Source organism: Mustela putorius, unplaced genomic scaffold, assembly GCF_011764305.1.
Source record: "Mustela putorius furo isolate JIRA1106 unplaced genomic scaffold, ASM1176430v1.1 tig00003845_pilon_pilon_pilon, whole genome shotgun sequence".
NCBI classification, from domain to species: domain Eukaryota; kingdom Metazoa; phylum Chordata; class Mammalia; order Carnivora; family Mustelidae; genus Mustela; species Mustela putorius.
Window position 1 is genome coordinate 39001912 of NW_025421998.1, and position 16135 is coordinate 39018046.

Genomic DNA, 16135 nt, shown 5'->3' on the forward strand with positions numbered 1-16135 from the left:
CTGTCTCCAGCAGGGACTCGCCTCCTATTAACGGGAGTAGATGGAAAAGACAGGCTCTCCAAAGTGGGATCTTAACCTAACCTAGCTGCCATGCAGCCTCAAAAGGTGGGCACAGCTTTTACCCAGGTGGAATCTTTCTACTGGATCACGCCAAAAGACCAAGAGGTGTCCAAGACGTACCATCTACTAAGATCTTCAAACTTGTTCCCATTTCCTGTCAGAAGGAAGCCCACAATTACTGCTGGTTTAGAAAACAGAAGTAATAGCGAGGTCCTGAGTTCGAAGAATGATTATGACGTTGCCAGCTGAGGTTAATGAGCTTTTACCCATTTCTCTAGGGTCTCTGGCAACCCACTGCAAGTGGTCTCCTAGAATTTTAAGTTTTATACTATAAATCTTAAATATACACAATAAAATAAAAATGTCCACGGTTCCCACATACACACCTCATCCCAATCACGATGGGCCCCAAATGCAGAGTAATAGATACTAGTCCAGGTAAGAAACAAAGCATTTCTGCTTTCTGGATTTGCATGACCTACAATCCTTTTCCACCTTCAAATCTGTATACTGTGTTGTCCTTCCAGGTTAAAACCAAATTTATAAAGAATTCTGCTTTCTTATACAGAATCCAAACCTCCTTACATATCATCCCTTCCCCCCACATTTTTAACCATCTCCTTTTGAAGCCTGTCTCTCGTGTTGAATTATTTAATTTCAAATACTTACTGGTCAGTTATCAATGCGTATCAGGCGCTAGACACTTTCTCCCAAGTTTTTTCACTCAATCTTTACAAATTTTTATAACTCACAAGATGTTCATACATGAACAAAGTAGAAAGAATAGGGTAAGAAACTCAATGTTCCCTTTACCAATGTCAAGTATTACCACCACACGGACAAGGCATTTTCCCTCCCCCACCAAAACTGGGGTGTTTAAAAGCCAACCTAAGACATAATCTTATCTATAAACACTTCACTCTCTAACAGAAAAAGACTCTTTATAGCTCCTATCACAATATCATCATTCAGGGAAAAAAGAAATCAGTAACAATTCCTTGATATCAGTTAATCCTGTCGGTATTCAAATTCTCTGATTTCTCAGTATTTTTTAATCGTACCACACTTTCATGAGGAAAGAGATGCTCACAGAATTAGTGACTTTCAGGGCCATGTATTTGGTACACAGCAGCATGCGAAGTGTTTCATTTGAAGCCTTGGTCCTCAAGAATACAGCACAGCTGCTTTTCCATCATGTTTAGAAAAGGCCCACATATACACCTCTTGAATGATCTTTACAAAGGTGGCCTTTCCTTTTTTGAGTAGTTTAATCAAGGTAAAATAACATTACGTGATTCAAGCTTTGAGACCTGGGGTAGACTTCTATTTGAGTATCTATCATTCATTCACTGCCCAAGGTCACCAAGTAGGGTAAATATAAGAAACTAAGGAAATATACGGTATCTGTCATGAACTGGTATGTATTGTTACTCATACTGGGCTTCCACCATGAACCACAGTTGCAATAAAACCATGATAATGATGATGATGATGGAAACAACGATGGCCAATGAGAGGCAAAGACAGCCCTCTCTGGATGGATCAAGATTATGGAAGTGTTAACAAAGAGCTTTCAGCCTCCTAGGAGAAAAACCACAATCATCACAACACATAGGAGAGTCCTGGAAGGGTCAATGAGTTGTAAGACTAAATCCCCCAAAAACCCCCTTCCAGTATCTGACACCAAGTGAGAGACAAGAAATTAAAATGTAAACCATACTGTCCTCACAGTCACCTGCAAGCTGCTGACACATTTCAAAAAACAGATAGAACTGAAATGAATCTCTTTCATAAGTCTTAAGTAAAGATCCTTTACTTAGGTATCTTTTTATATATATATATATATATATATATATATATATATATATATATATAAAAAACAATGAAATAAAGAGCTGTTTGAAAATAATCTTTAAAAGTTCAAGAACACAAATCAAACAAGAAACAAGAAACATTCCTTTATACTGACCTTCAAAAATATTGTTCTAAGCTCAGCTGGATCTGCTCTCTTGGTTAAAACCACCTATAAATAAACATAAAAATGTTTATATTATTAGAACAAAGCTGAGAAATCAAGCTAGCAGACTGAAAGAAAATAAACTCCAGGTTAGAAATTAGTAGATGTCATTTTTGTACTTAAAGCACCAAATTTCCCCATTGCATAAACTACTCCCTGGATTTTAAATCAGACTCCTTATGTGGCTTCTAGAATGGTAACAGTCTGTGCAAGAAACCAGTAAAGCTCTTAATATGTGGTACTTAATGTATATCATTTTTTTTTCCCCAAAAAGTAGGAAAAAAGAAAACTGGAGACAGATCTGTGACCACCTGGCATTTTAAACTACACACCAGAGTGATCCATACCTTTCCACAGAGGAATATTAAATATTAAAGTACAACTTGTTTGTTAACTATGCAAGAGAACACAGTTAAGACGTTGGTGAACAAGGCAAATTAACAAACAAGGGAATTACTTCTCACAGTTCTGCCAGGAACACGCATGAATACCTAGCTATCTGGGCATGCCAAGCAAGGTCTCCTTCCCTCCCCAACTTTTAATTTAAGAAGTCAAAGTCTCCAAAGGTATGACTATTATTCTCCACATTCTAGAAATACAAGGGGCTATGGTTACCTTTTGAGAACAAAATTTGACAGATTAGCTCAGAATAGGTGTTGTGCTTAATTCCCCAGCCCACAAAGTCCAAAAACATCAGTGGAGAAAAAGCAAGACAAACTTGAATATGGCTACCCCAGTCCAACACAAAAGAGTCCTTATGTGGAACCAAACAGTGGGCTTATTCAGTGTCCCATCACCCAATCCTGCTGGCAATAACCGTCATGGGACTGAAGTCTCACCAAGCACAGCGTCACCCCATGATACAGCCAAGGAGGGGTTCCTGGAACCACCCTAATACCAGAGCCATGTCGCTATCCACAGGGAGATTTATGCAAATTGTTCTAAATCCCTTCTGTTTGTTTGCAGAGGCTCTTCTGAGATCTTTGGACAATGGGTTCTCTGTCTCTAAATGTGTAACTGCCGAGCTTTTTGGCCTGCCACTGTGAGGAATAATTTTATTAACTAATCACTGGAATGGGAAAGGTAGTTTTTCTAAAACGAGTTGGCTACTCACCTTGTTTCCCAAAGCAAGACTGATAACTCCTTTAATTTCAACTGAGCACTTGTAACCACCAATGCATTTTTTTGTCCGTAAGATTTGGAAATCTTTTTAAAATTCTAAATTAGTATTCTTTGCTATTCAATTAAGGAGGAAAAAACAACCTAAGACTGATGATAGTGCCAATCTACACATTTCCAGAGAAGATTCCTTCCTTTCGGGTTTATATTCTGAGAAAGGTAGGATAGGCCAAACACTACTGAAGAAGATGAGACAGCATAAAAACGCCTCCATCCTCTTAAGGGTGGACAAAGTCCCTCCAAGTTCCGTATCTTGAAACAGTCCATATGTGACATTTTTAAAAAATATTTTATTTTACTGAGACAGAGACAGAAAGAGCGCAAGCAGAAGAGGGAGAGGGAGAGAAGAAGCAGTCTCCCCGCTGAGCAAGGAGCCCAAAGTGGGACTTGATCCCAGGACCCACAGATCACGACCTGAGCCAAAAGCAGATGCTTAACATTCTGAGCCACCCAGGTGCCCCCATATGTGACATTTTTTAAAAGGCATATGGTTACCATAGGCACTTAGCTGGGTTTCCTTTTAAAAACAAAGGTTAGGTTTCCACCAAGTGAACTATTCTTGCTCCATTTGAATACCACATCCTTCAAAATCTAATTACTTCACTATTCCATGCACTTCATCAAGCATTCCCGGGCCAATGCTATTTTAGAGTGAACTTCCCCTGCCCTAAATTCCCACAGCATTCTTCCATTGCTAACCCCCAAATGCACATCAGTATCCCCCAGCAGGACTGCACCTCCCTAAGAAACAAGGCTTTCACTCCGCGACTCTGGATCTAAGGGGCACAGGGGAACACAATCCATAGAGGGAGAAAACAACAAAGATGAGAGCAGAGATCAATGAAACAGAGACTAAAACGACAATAGGAAACATCAACGTAACACAGCTGGTTCTTTGAAAAATGAACAAAACTGACAAACCTTTAACCAGATTCACCAAGCATAAAAGACAGATGGCAAAAATAAAATCGAAAATGAAAGAGGAGACATCAACAACTGGTACCACCGAAATACGAAAGATAAAAGACCACTATAACAATTATATTAACAAATGGGATGACCTAGAAGAAATGAGTAAATGCCTAGAAACACACAACTTCCCAAGACTGAATCATAATGAAATATAAAAATCTGAAGACACCAATTACTAGTAAGGAGATTTAATCAATAATTTAAAACCTCCCAAAACACAAGTCTAGGACCAGACAGCTCCACTAACAAACTCTATCAACTATTCAAAGAATTAATACCAATCCTTCTCCAACTCTTGCAAAATATAGAAGAGGAAGAAACTCTTCCAAACTCATGAGTCCAGCATAGCCTGATACCAAAACCAGAAAAGGATGCCGCAAGAAAAAAAAAAATTACAGGCTAGTATCCCTGATGAACATATGTGCAAAAATCCTCAACAAATACTTGCAAACCAAATTCAACAATATATTATTAAAAGGATCATACACCATGAACAAGTGAAACTTCTCCAAAGAAGACATACAGATGGCCAACAGATACATGAAAAGATGCTCAGTATCACTCATCATCAGGAAAATGAGAATCAAAACCACAATGAGATGTTACCTTACACCTGTTAGACTAATTATAAGAAAAAAAAAGACAAGAAAATAGTAAGTGTTGGCAAGAATGTAGAGAAAAGGTAACTGTACACTGCTGGTAAGAATGGTAATTAGCGCAACCATTACAGAAAACATTACGTAGGTTCCTCAAAAAATTTAAAAAATGGAACTATTCTACTTAGAGAGTATTTATCTGAAGAAAATGAAAACACTAACTTGAAAAGATATATATGCACCCTCATGTTCACTGAAGCTTTATTTACAATAGCTAAGACAAAGCAACAACCTAAAGTGTCCACTGATGGATGAATGGACAAAGAAATTGTGAAATAGATAGATACATATAAATAAATAAATAAATAAATGATGGATTATCATTCAGGCATAAGAAAGAATGAAATCTTGCCATTTGCAACATGGATGGACCTCAAGAGCATATGCTAAGTGAAATAAATCAGAGAAAAACAAGTACTGTATGATCTTATATATGGAATCTATATATCTATACAAAAACAGATACAGAGGAAAAAAAATAGATACAGAGAACAGACTGGTGGTTGCTAGAGACAGGGGAGTGGGGTGGGAGAAATGGGTGAAGGGTATATAAATTTATTAAAAATTTTGTTTAGGGACGTCTGAGTGGCTCAGTGGGTTAAGCCTCTGCCTTTGGCTCAGGTCATGATCCCGGGGTCCTGAGATCAATCCCCGCATCAGGCTCTCTACTCAGTGGGGAGCCTGCTTCCTCCTCTCTCTCTGCCTGTCTCTGCCTACTTGTGATCTCTGTCTGTCAAATAAGTAAAAAAAATCTTTTTAAAAAAAATTTTGTTTAAAAAGCAGGAGTTATTCATCAATGTATGACCAACATCTAGTATAATGTTTGGCATAAGAGGCATTCAATAAATATTAGCTGAAGTACTGAATTCTATAAATTAATTTTTTAAAAATCCATATAGTTACCCAACAAATCTAAGCCGTATCACCTAATGTGTATAGAACATTTTAATATTTTCAATGCATAACTATTACTTCACTGGATCTTCACAGCAAAATCTGAGACCTGCAGACAGCATAATATTGTACCCACTTTATAGAAGGAGAAACCAAGGCTCAAAGAGGGTCAAGTACTTCCCCAAAAGTCAGATCTGGTACCCATTTCTGCTTACATATCTAAGTAACATCTGAGCTGAGATCAGATTCCAAATCTTCCACCTCCTTCTCTATTGGTTTTTCCACTGAGCCACACTGTAGGGAGCTTCAAACTGACCATAACTTACGTTAACCACTAATATAGTACATGCCTAGAAATCAAGATTTTATCCTACAACCACCAGACTGTAGCATCCATCCAGTGCTATAACTAAGAACATGGCTCTAGGGGTGCCTGGGTGGCTCAGATGGGTTGCATGTCATCAGACTCTTGGTTTCAGCTCAGGTTATGATTTCAGCATGCTGGATCGAGCCCTGCTGAGCTCTACATCGAGCTCTGCACTGGGCATGGAGTTGGCTTGGGATTCTCTCTCTCCCTCTCCCTTTGCCCCTCCCTGACTTTCACTAAATAAATAAATAAGTAAATGTTTAAAAATCTTAAAAACAAAACAAAACAACAATAACAAAAAACATGGCTTTAGTATCAGCCCACCTGTAACTGGGATTAGGTGTGACATCTAAACCTACTAGTTGTGTGACCTTGAGCTAGACCTCTGACCTCTCAGTCTCCCTTTCCTCCCCTGTAAAATCAGAAGTCCTGGATGGTTGCAAGAGTTACAGGAGATAATAACATCTAGTGCTTAGCAACAAAAGGACACACAGTTAAAGCCCTCAAATGAAATCCATTATTTGTACTATTTGTGGAAAGGTGTTTATCTTCTGCCATGCTTACTCTTCAAAAAGTCTAAGCGATGAGTAACCTGGCATATAAATTGAGAAGGAAAAAATGAGGAGGAGGGAGGGGAAAGGAACTCATGGATCTTCAAAAACATTCAGCAAACCACCAACCACAGACGCTTTCCTAACTCATCCCTTCTGCTATCTGAGCCTCAACCAATGCTACTTCTTGAAAACAGATCCCAAGTTCCAGATACACCATGGAATTTCCCTGCGGCCTGTGGAAATGTGTGTTATTGGGTCCTGAACATACTAATGAAGCACAAAATAACTATGGTTCAATTGGGGATAAATTCAGAAAACTCTTTTACCGGTCTCTTGGCCTCCCCACTGCTGTGTGGATAGCCAGAATTCCCATTTCTACTTCTACCTCCCATTCCTATCTTGTTGGGTATCATGTGCAGTGAAGGAAGAATACTGAACACAGCTTCTTTTGAGACAACATTAAGTTAGAGCTAGAAGTACCAGTGTTCTGAAGGTGTACTGAGATGGATTCTGCCTGGTGGCAAAAATCAATACCCAGGCAGTTTGGGGAGCTGGAAAAGGGGAACTACAGAAATGCAGCCTCCCTTTTTAAGTCAACTCAAACAGTGGCTCAGCATGCACACTCTGCATCACTTTAACAAGCCTTTAGAAGATTCATCAAACTTCAGATTGTTTCCAGAAGGCTGAATCTCATTGTTGTAAGTTTTTTTTTCCTTATACTAACAGCATGTAAATATTTACAACTACTGTTCTTCCAAATTAATTGCCCGATTTTATCATCATGCTTCTGAATTTACATTTGTAAGAACAGATTCCACGATTAAACAAAATTTGTATATTAGGAGTTTTAAATAAAGGTACTAGTTTTCCAGCATAGTTAGGAAAATCACCATGAAGGAAAAGAGTTCTTGGCAGATGACTATGAAATATTACCATTTGCTCCTTAAATCAATACAACAGAGCCTCATACTATAGCAGCTAACTTTCACACACAGTCAAGACTCAGTGAAAAGAGGGAGGGTTAAAATTGAAAAAACTATGCTATATATATATATTCCCCACCCCCCAAACCGGGAGAAGTTTACCTTTACTGAACTTTAATATGGAAATTTCAGGTCAATTCAGTGAATCTATGTTTCACAGGACAAAATTTCAGGACCACTGAGTATGTAAAATTTTTGACAAGACAAACATTAGATATAATAGCTTGAACAGGTTAACAATAGCATTTGCAAAACAGATGCACTAACTAGGTATATCCTACATATTTAAAAAATAGCCAACAAGAACTTAACTTCAATGACTGTGTTTTTAAAAGGTGGTGCCAGGAAGCATGACAAGGAGAACCAGAAAAATACTTTCAGGACAAATAAATTCATTCTTATTTTAGTATGAGTTAGAACAGCCAAAAGGAGGAGAACCTCAGGAAAGATTTTTCTGCGTGGAGCAATATTTTTTTAAACTGACTTTCTAACACTGGAATCAAGCACAGTTGTAAGCTCATTAACAAATCGCAGTAGTACAGAATTGTGAGTCCAACAGGGCAGTGGGGAAGAACACAAAAACACCTACACAGAATAATGGAAACTAATTTGAAGAAGAAAATGTAAAGAAAAGAAAAGCTCTCTTCTTCCAGTGAAAAGCTGTACGATATCTATCTATTTATATATGCATGATCTCCTCAAATGCATCTTACTCCCAACTCCTGCAAAGAAAAGAAACTAAGCAGATGCTCCAAAAATGTTGATGCAGGAAGAAAGTTTTTCAGATGAGTAGAAATCAAATCTGTACAGTGAAAATACATAGTAGTTCCTTCTAGGCTAGGGGTGCTCAAAGTGTGGGCACTGGACCATCAGCCTCCAATGGGAACTTTTAGAAATGCAAACTGTTACAATGTACCCCATATCTACAAATCAGAAACTCTGGGGGTGGGGCCAGCAATCGACCACTGAACAAGTCCTCCAGGTGATTCTGATGCTATTAAAATTTAAGAACCACAGCTTTAGCTAATGGGGCTGCTATTCTCAGCCCCAACTGTCTATTCAAGTCTCCCGAAGAATTTCTGGGTTTTATCAGGTCCAGGCCTATCAGATTAGACTGCAAAGGTCAATCCAAGCAGAATCTCCGAAATGGGTACCTTCAAAGCTTCAGCAAGAGATTATACTGTGGGGTTCAGCTGAGACCCACTGAGTTAGGCCCTAAAATCCCAATCTCAGCTTTGCTACTCCACCAACTGCACAACACTGCCTTCACTCAGCCCTGTGCCCAACCACCCCCACCCCCCACCCAGAAACCTAAAAGGTCTGAAAGCTAAGACAAGCACAGGCTTACACTGAAAATTCTACTGTCATGAAGTAATTATTTACCTTAGATATGAAATAAAAACCAGAAGAGACAGCTCATCAAAGTGAGCTAGCCTCTGCTGTATGTACAGGCACACATGCAGGGACAAGCAGAAAATGGGAGGTGGAGAAAGAAATCTCTCTGCCTGTCTTCTGAATCTGAGGAAGTGTAGTAGGCGGACCTGAATCCCAGAGGAAAGCTCTACTGGGTGTGGCCCAACAATTTAGAAGCTGGGCCCAACTCTCCTTCCCGTACTGCAGAGACTGGAAGGCTAAAACTACATTTCCCAGACTCCCTTGCAGCTATGTGGCCTAGGTGCTGTCCATCCAATGAAGCTAGGTGAAATGTGGAAGGCAACATTTTGTAAAGCAAAAACTGGGAAGGTGGGGGCCATGCTTCTGCTGCTTCTGCCAGCAAGTATCATTGCTAGAAGTACTGGATTTTCCCATGCCAACCTCCTGCCCATGTCAGTGGCAGTACAGATCTGAACACCCCCTTCCGGCAAGCCATTTCATGACTATACAAGAGATTGCTGCTCCCTTGGTGGCCTGGTCTGCCGTGAGGGCCTAGGAGGCACTCCTGGAAGCTCAACCTGAAGTCTGTTTCTTCACCTTCCCAACAAATTCTGTAAGCCATTTAATACCCTGTATTAAATCTCCCTCTGCTTAAATCAGCTAGAGTAGATTCTGTTCTTTGCAAGTGAACCTTGACTGATACAATCAGTAACTTCGAAAGAAAGTTTGGAATTCCCCAAAACCACAGCTAGCATTAACTCAAAAAGAAAGAATAAGGTGTCTTATCAAACTGAAGAAAAATCATTTTTTTACCGAATTCACTAAGTCACTCATTCCTCATCCTACAGTTTTCCTTAGTTCTAACAAATGAAGAGCAGTGATTATAAAAAGCTACTGAAACATGCATTAGTATAGAGACAAGATGCGTTGTTAAGCATGCTTCAAACCACAGCCTTTCTGTGTAATCAACCCTCAAAAGTTCACATCACTCAACACCTGACTTATAAGGCACCAGATACCACAAACGTTAACCCACCAGGTAATTACACAAACGGGTCATGTCAGGGGTGCTGCAGATGTTTATCAGAAGGATTCAGTAGCTTGTGGAGTGTGCTGGATTTAACTCTGCACTGTTGTAGACAAACTTTAAACAAGGATAAAGCCACCACCGTTACAATTCCGTATTAAGAAGCAGAATATAACAGTTAAGAAATGAATGGTGGTGTTTTAGCTGTGGGTTCTGTGATGCTAAAATAACTTTAAACACACTAATTTTAGATTTTATTATTGTTATTAAGCTAAAGCTAACATTCCAGTAAATGTTCCCAAGAGTAAAAACCTGACAAGAGACAATATGAGTCTTTTCTAAAATAGACATTTTTCTGTTTATATTTTCAACTCCTCATGGAGACAGAAGGTATTTGCCCACCCTGACAAAAGCAAACATCACCAGGTTCAGAGTAAAGATCTGGGTCCCAGTGTATTACTAACCCGGGGACCCCGGACAATCAGGTAATATCTCCAAGTTAGTTTCCTCATCTATAAAATGGGCAAAGTAACAAAACCTGCGTATCTATTTCAGAAAGTTATTTTAAGGACCAACTAGGACCTCTGTAGAAATCTGTGTTGGTGCAGGAAAACCTGACCTATGAAAGACAAACTGCTGGAGGCTCAGTGTGGACCAGACAGAGATTTGAAAACTCTAGAAAGTCCGAGCCATAGGAGGGTCTCCACATTTTTGTGAGTTTCACCTCTGGGAACTCCACCTGGTTCTCACAGTGAAAGTGGGAGAAAAATCATTTGCACATCCCACACAAGGACAGGAAAAGGAACCATTCCGAAATGCCATCCGAGTATTCCGTTCTTTTTAACAAGATCTGTCCTCAGGTGAAATTACTTATTAACAGTCTAACCTGCTGGGGTATTATCAAAGCCTACCTTACTACTGGCATGATAAATACCCTATCCCAGCCACTGCTAGCCATTCTCTCCCACCTCAGGGAAGGCGGAAAAACTGAGACATCCTTATGAAGTAAGCTGCCTGGAGCCAGAGACTCTCCAATGGGTGGAGACCTAATCACAGGCCTGCAGGACACTTCCTCCCCCTCTGCACCCCACCACCACACTACCAAAGGCAAATTTGCTGCAGTTCCTTTTGTCCATCCAGTACATCATGTCTGGCTAGCAAGAAAAAATTACAAAGCATAGCAAATGGCAAAACAAACACACACACAATCTGAAGAAACAGAGTAGCATCAAAACCAGCCTCAAATATGGGAAGAATGTTGAAATGATCAAACAGGAATTTAAAACGACTACAATTAATATGCTAAGGGCTCTAATGGATAAAGTAGACAGCATACAACAATGAATCAGCAATGTAAGTAGAAAAATGGAAATTCTAAGGAAGAACCAAAAGAAACAGCAGAGATCAAAAACACTTTAAGGATAATGAAGAATGCTTTTCATGGGCTTATTAGTATACTGGACATGACTAAGAGGAGAATCTCTGAGTTTGAGGATATCTCAACAGAAATCTCCAAAACTGAAAAGCAGAGAGAAAAAAGATGGGGGGTGGGGGTAGAATAGGGGAAACAGAATATCCAAGAACTGCAGTACAGCTACAAAAAATGTAACATAGATGTAAAACAAATACCAGAAGGAGAAGAAAAAAGGAACAGCAGGAATTACTTGAAATAATAATGATTGAGAACTTCCCTCCAATGTCAGACATGAAACCACAAATCCATGAAGATAGAAAAAACCAAGCAAGATAATCAAAATCACTTTAAATATTAATGATCTAAATATACCAATTAATTAAAAGACAGAGCTAGCTTGTCAGATGCATCAAAAAATAAGAACCAACTATATGCTACCTACGAAGAAACAAACAAACAAAAAAAAACCCTGTAAATATAAAAATACTGATATATTAAAAGTAAATGAAGAGAGGGGCAGGCACCTGGTTGGCTCAGTTAAGTGCCTGATTCTTGATTTCGGCTTAGATCATGATCTCATGATTCGACAGACTGAATCCTGTGTTGAGACCCACAGTGGGCTCCTCACTCAGTGGAGAGTCTGCTTGAGATCCTCTCCCTCTGCCCTCCCTCCTACTCACTCCTGCCCTCTCTAAAATAAACAAATCTTTAAAAAACAAAAAAGTAAATGAACAAGGAAAGATACTGTCACCTACACACTAATCAAAAGAAAGCAAAAGTAGCTATATTAATTTCAGTCAGAGCCCATTTTGAAGCAAGGAAAGTTACCAGGGATAAAGAGGGACATTAGAGAATGACAGAAGGGTCAATCCTCCAAGAGGATATTAACGATCTCCCATGGAACAGAACAGAAAACCTAGAAATAGACCTACATAAATAGAGCCAACTGATCTTTCACAAGAGGGCAAAGACAGCCTCTTCAACCATGGTGCTGGAACAATTAGATAACAACAGGAAAAAAAAAAAAAGACTCTACACACAGACCTAAACCCTTCACAAAAATTAACTCAAAATGGATCAGAGACCTAAATGTAAACTTCCCAGAAGATCATAAAGGAGCAAACTCAGATGGCCTTGGGTTAGGCATGGACTTTTTAGATGTAGCACCCATGGCATGTCCCACAAAAGAAAGAACTGAGAAGCTGAACTTGACTAAAATAGAAATTTCTGCTCTGCGAAAGACAATGTCAAGAAAATGAAGAGAGAAGCAAAAGACTGGGATCAAGTATTTGCAAAAGAGGAGCCAATTAAGAACTACTATCAAAAATATACAAAGAACTCTTAAAACTCTACAGTAAGAAAAAAAAAAATACAAAAATGGGCGAAAGACCTTCACAAAAATCTCCAAGGAGGATGATAGATAGGAAGTAAATATAAGAAGTTGCTCCACATCATCTGCCAACAGGGAAATACAAATTAAAACAAGATATCAATGCATGCCTATCTAAATGGCCCAAATGCAGAATCCTGACAACACTAAGGCTGGTGAGGATGAGCAGCAACAGAAACTCTTCACGGATTACTGATGCGAATGCAAAATGCTATGGTCATTCTGGAAGAAAGAATGGCAGTTTCCTACAAAATTACCATAGTCTTACCATATGACTCACAAATTGAAAATGTATATCCACACAAAAACTTACTCATGGATGTTTAAAGCAGCTGTATTCCTAATTATTGAAAACTGGAAGCAACCAAAGTGTATTTCAGTGAATGGTTAATTAAACCATGGACATCCAGATATTGGAGTATTATTCAGCATAAAAAAAAAAAAGAGCCATGAAGTGATGAAGAGTCATGAAGGAAACTTAAATGCAGATTACTGAGTGAAAGAAGCTAATCTGAAAAGACTACATACTGTAGGACTGTAACTACATGACACTGGTTAAAAAAAGGCAAAAGTGTGGTGATAATAAGTAAGATCAGTGGTTGCTAGAGGTGAGGGAGTAGGGAAGGAGAACAGGCAGAATATAGAGGATTTTTAGAGCAGTGAAAATACCAATTATGATACTATTATGGTGGATACATGCCATTATACAATTTGTCCAAACCCACAGAATGTACACCACCAGAAGTGAATCCGAATGCAAACCAGGGACTTTGGTGATAACGATATGTCAATGTAGGTTCATCACCTGTACCGCATGTACCATTCTGAAGGAAAATAATGGGGAGATTGTGCACTCTTAGGAACAAGTGGTATATAAGAAACCTCTGAACCTTCCTTTCAATTTTGCTGTGAACCTAAAACTATTCAAAACTATTAAGTCTAGGGGCGCCTGGGTGGCTCAGTGGGTTAAGCCTCTGCCTTGAGCTCAGGTCATGATCTCAGGCTCCGGAGATTGAGCCCTGCAACGGACTCTCAGCTCAGCAGGGAGCCTGCTTCCCCCTCTCTCTGCCTGCCTCTCTGCCTACTTGTGATCTCTCTCTCTGTCAAATAAACAAATAAAATCTTTTTTTTTTTTTTAAAGATTTTATTTATTTGAGAGAGAGAGATAGTGAGAGAGAGCATGAGAGGCGAGAAAGTCAGAGAGAGAAGCAGACTCCCCATGGAGTTGGGAGCCTGATGCGGGACTCGATCCCAGGACTCCGGGACCGTGACCTGAGCCGAAGGCAGTTGCTTAACCAACTGAGCCACCCAGGCGCCCACAAATAAAATCTTAAAAAAAAAAAAAAAAATTAAGTCTACTGGGGGAAAAAAAATCATGAGTAGCCAAAACAATCGGAAACTTAATTAAGGGCGCCTGGGAGGCTCAGTTGGTTAAGCATCTGCCTTTGGCTCAGGTCATGATCCCAGGGTCCTAGGATCAAGTCTTATATCAGGCTCCCTGCTCAGCGGGGAGTCTGCTTCTCCCTCTGCCTCTCCCCTAGCTTGTGCTCTCCCCCTTTCTAAAAAAGATTAACTTAATTAGGTAGTGTAACTAGGGACACACCTGTTTAATCCCCCTTTATTTTCAAAGAACACTTGAAGCAGGTTTGACTCTCTTTCTTTACAGATGAGAAAACTGCAGGTCAAACAGATTGATCTACCCCAAACCCCAAGTCTATTCCACAGGACCATAACCCGGGCAGTCAGGTTACCTCAGAGCAGGCTTTCTCAATCTTGGCCCTACTGACATTTTGGATGTCCCGGCATTCTTTGTTACTGGGGGCTGTCTGATGCACTGTAGGATGTTTAGCAACATCTCTGGCCACTCCTCCTCCCCAATGTGACCACCAAAAATGTACCCAGACATTACCAAATATGCCCTGGGGCAGATTTACTGCACCCTGAGTCAGAACCACTGTGTAGATGGTGCTGCCCATTCTCACAATGCCATCGCCTCGGGAAAGCCTTCCCTGCACCAGGCCCAGCGCCAGGCACTGAGGACACAATGCCAAATAAGCCAGAGACCCTGCCTCACAACGGGAATGCCAGCCTGATCCATCAGTGGAGATACGTGCTTCTGCAAATTAGAGTGGTGGCAGAACTAACACTGTAATTCTGTTGGTGTTGGGGGGTTGTAGAGGTAAAGTCTCTGGAGCTGGACTGTTCATTATTGGTGACAGCAATTAACAGTAACCAGGTAACTTTTACCGGGTCCTTTAGTCTATGCTAGGCACGGTGCTCATTAGAACATCTCTGAAACTATTTAAGGTAAAGAGTCATTACTATCACCATTTTTCAGATGAGGAAACTGAGGCTATAAGACTCTTAGTCATCACAAGTGAGTAGGTAAATTACAGAGCCAAAAATGACCCAAGAGCCCAGGATGTTTTGACACTAATTATAATACCTGGAGGACGTGCTGAGAATATGGCAAGCAGGGATGGGGACTTCAAGCTGTCCTTATGGAAGGGTATCACCGGACAACACCAGAGCTGAAACTAACAGTCTTTTTAATTTGGCATTACGATGTCTAAGTGCCCACAGTCAGCAGAAAGCAGACCTGCCGAATGGAGAATATTATTCTCCTGTATTACAGGTTGAACTTGGTCTTCATTTTTTTTTAAAGCATCAAGGTTACAGTATAATTAGGAACCAGCTGCAATTGTAATTACAGCTCCCAATATAATTTGTTACATATTAGCAAGTGTCAAATTACTACTGCTCCTTAAATGAATAAAAACTGATTGTGCTGTTCGGAAGACTGGGATGTATGTTCCTGATGGGGAACAAAGGACTATAAAAAGTATATGACATATTTATAAAGTGCTGAAAGGTTCTACTTAAGAGATCACAAGTTGCTGGAGCCCAAATAATGCCACCGAAAGTTAAAAGGGCTTCTGAGAGAGAACAGTTAACTTCATAAATGCAGAGGAAGAGAAAGCAGCAAATCAAATGACAATAGAAAAGTTGCTTCCACTAAATCATACCTTACCTGTTCAAAATTCCACTGTGCATCAACATCATTGAACTGAAGAACAGTCAAGGAGCCAGGAGGAAGCCTAAAGAAAAAGAACAGGAACCCTCTGCACAGCCAGGGCCCCCCCTTCTAAAGAATGCACACAATTTCACTCACATGAGCCCTCCTCTGCTCTCTTCCGTGCTCCACAGACTTCCCACGTTCCTCTGAGCAACTTCTCTGATTCCAAACC

At 39.9% G+C, this 16135-nt stretch overlaps 1 protein-coding gene across 4 annotated transcripts in view; it reads right to left on the minus strand.

Annotated features, from left to right (window-relative positions):
* Positions 1–16135, minus strand: part of SLC25A13 (solute carrier family 25 member 13) — a 180299-nt gene that overhangs the window by 152165 nt on the left and 11999 nt on the right. For 3 of the 4 annotated variants that reach the window (XM_004767839.3, XM_004767841.3, XM_004767838.3), the window contains exon 2: positions 2030–2083. The exons of the other annotated variant lie outside the window; for it this stretch is intronic. In XM_004767839.3, the coding sequence (XP_004767896.1) occupies positions 2030–2083 (54 nt within the window). The remainder of the gene's footprint in view (positions 1–2029; positions 2084–16135) is intronic. 4 annotated transcript variants of the gene reach the window in all.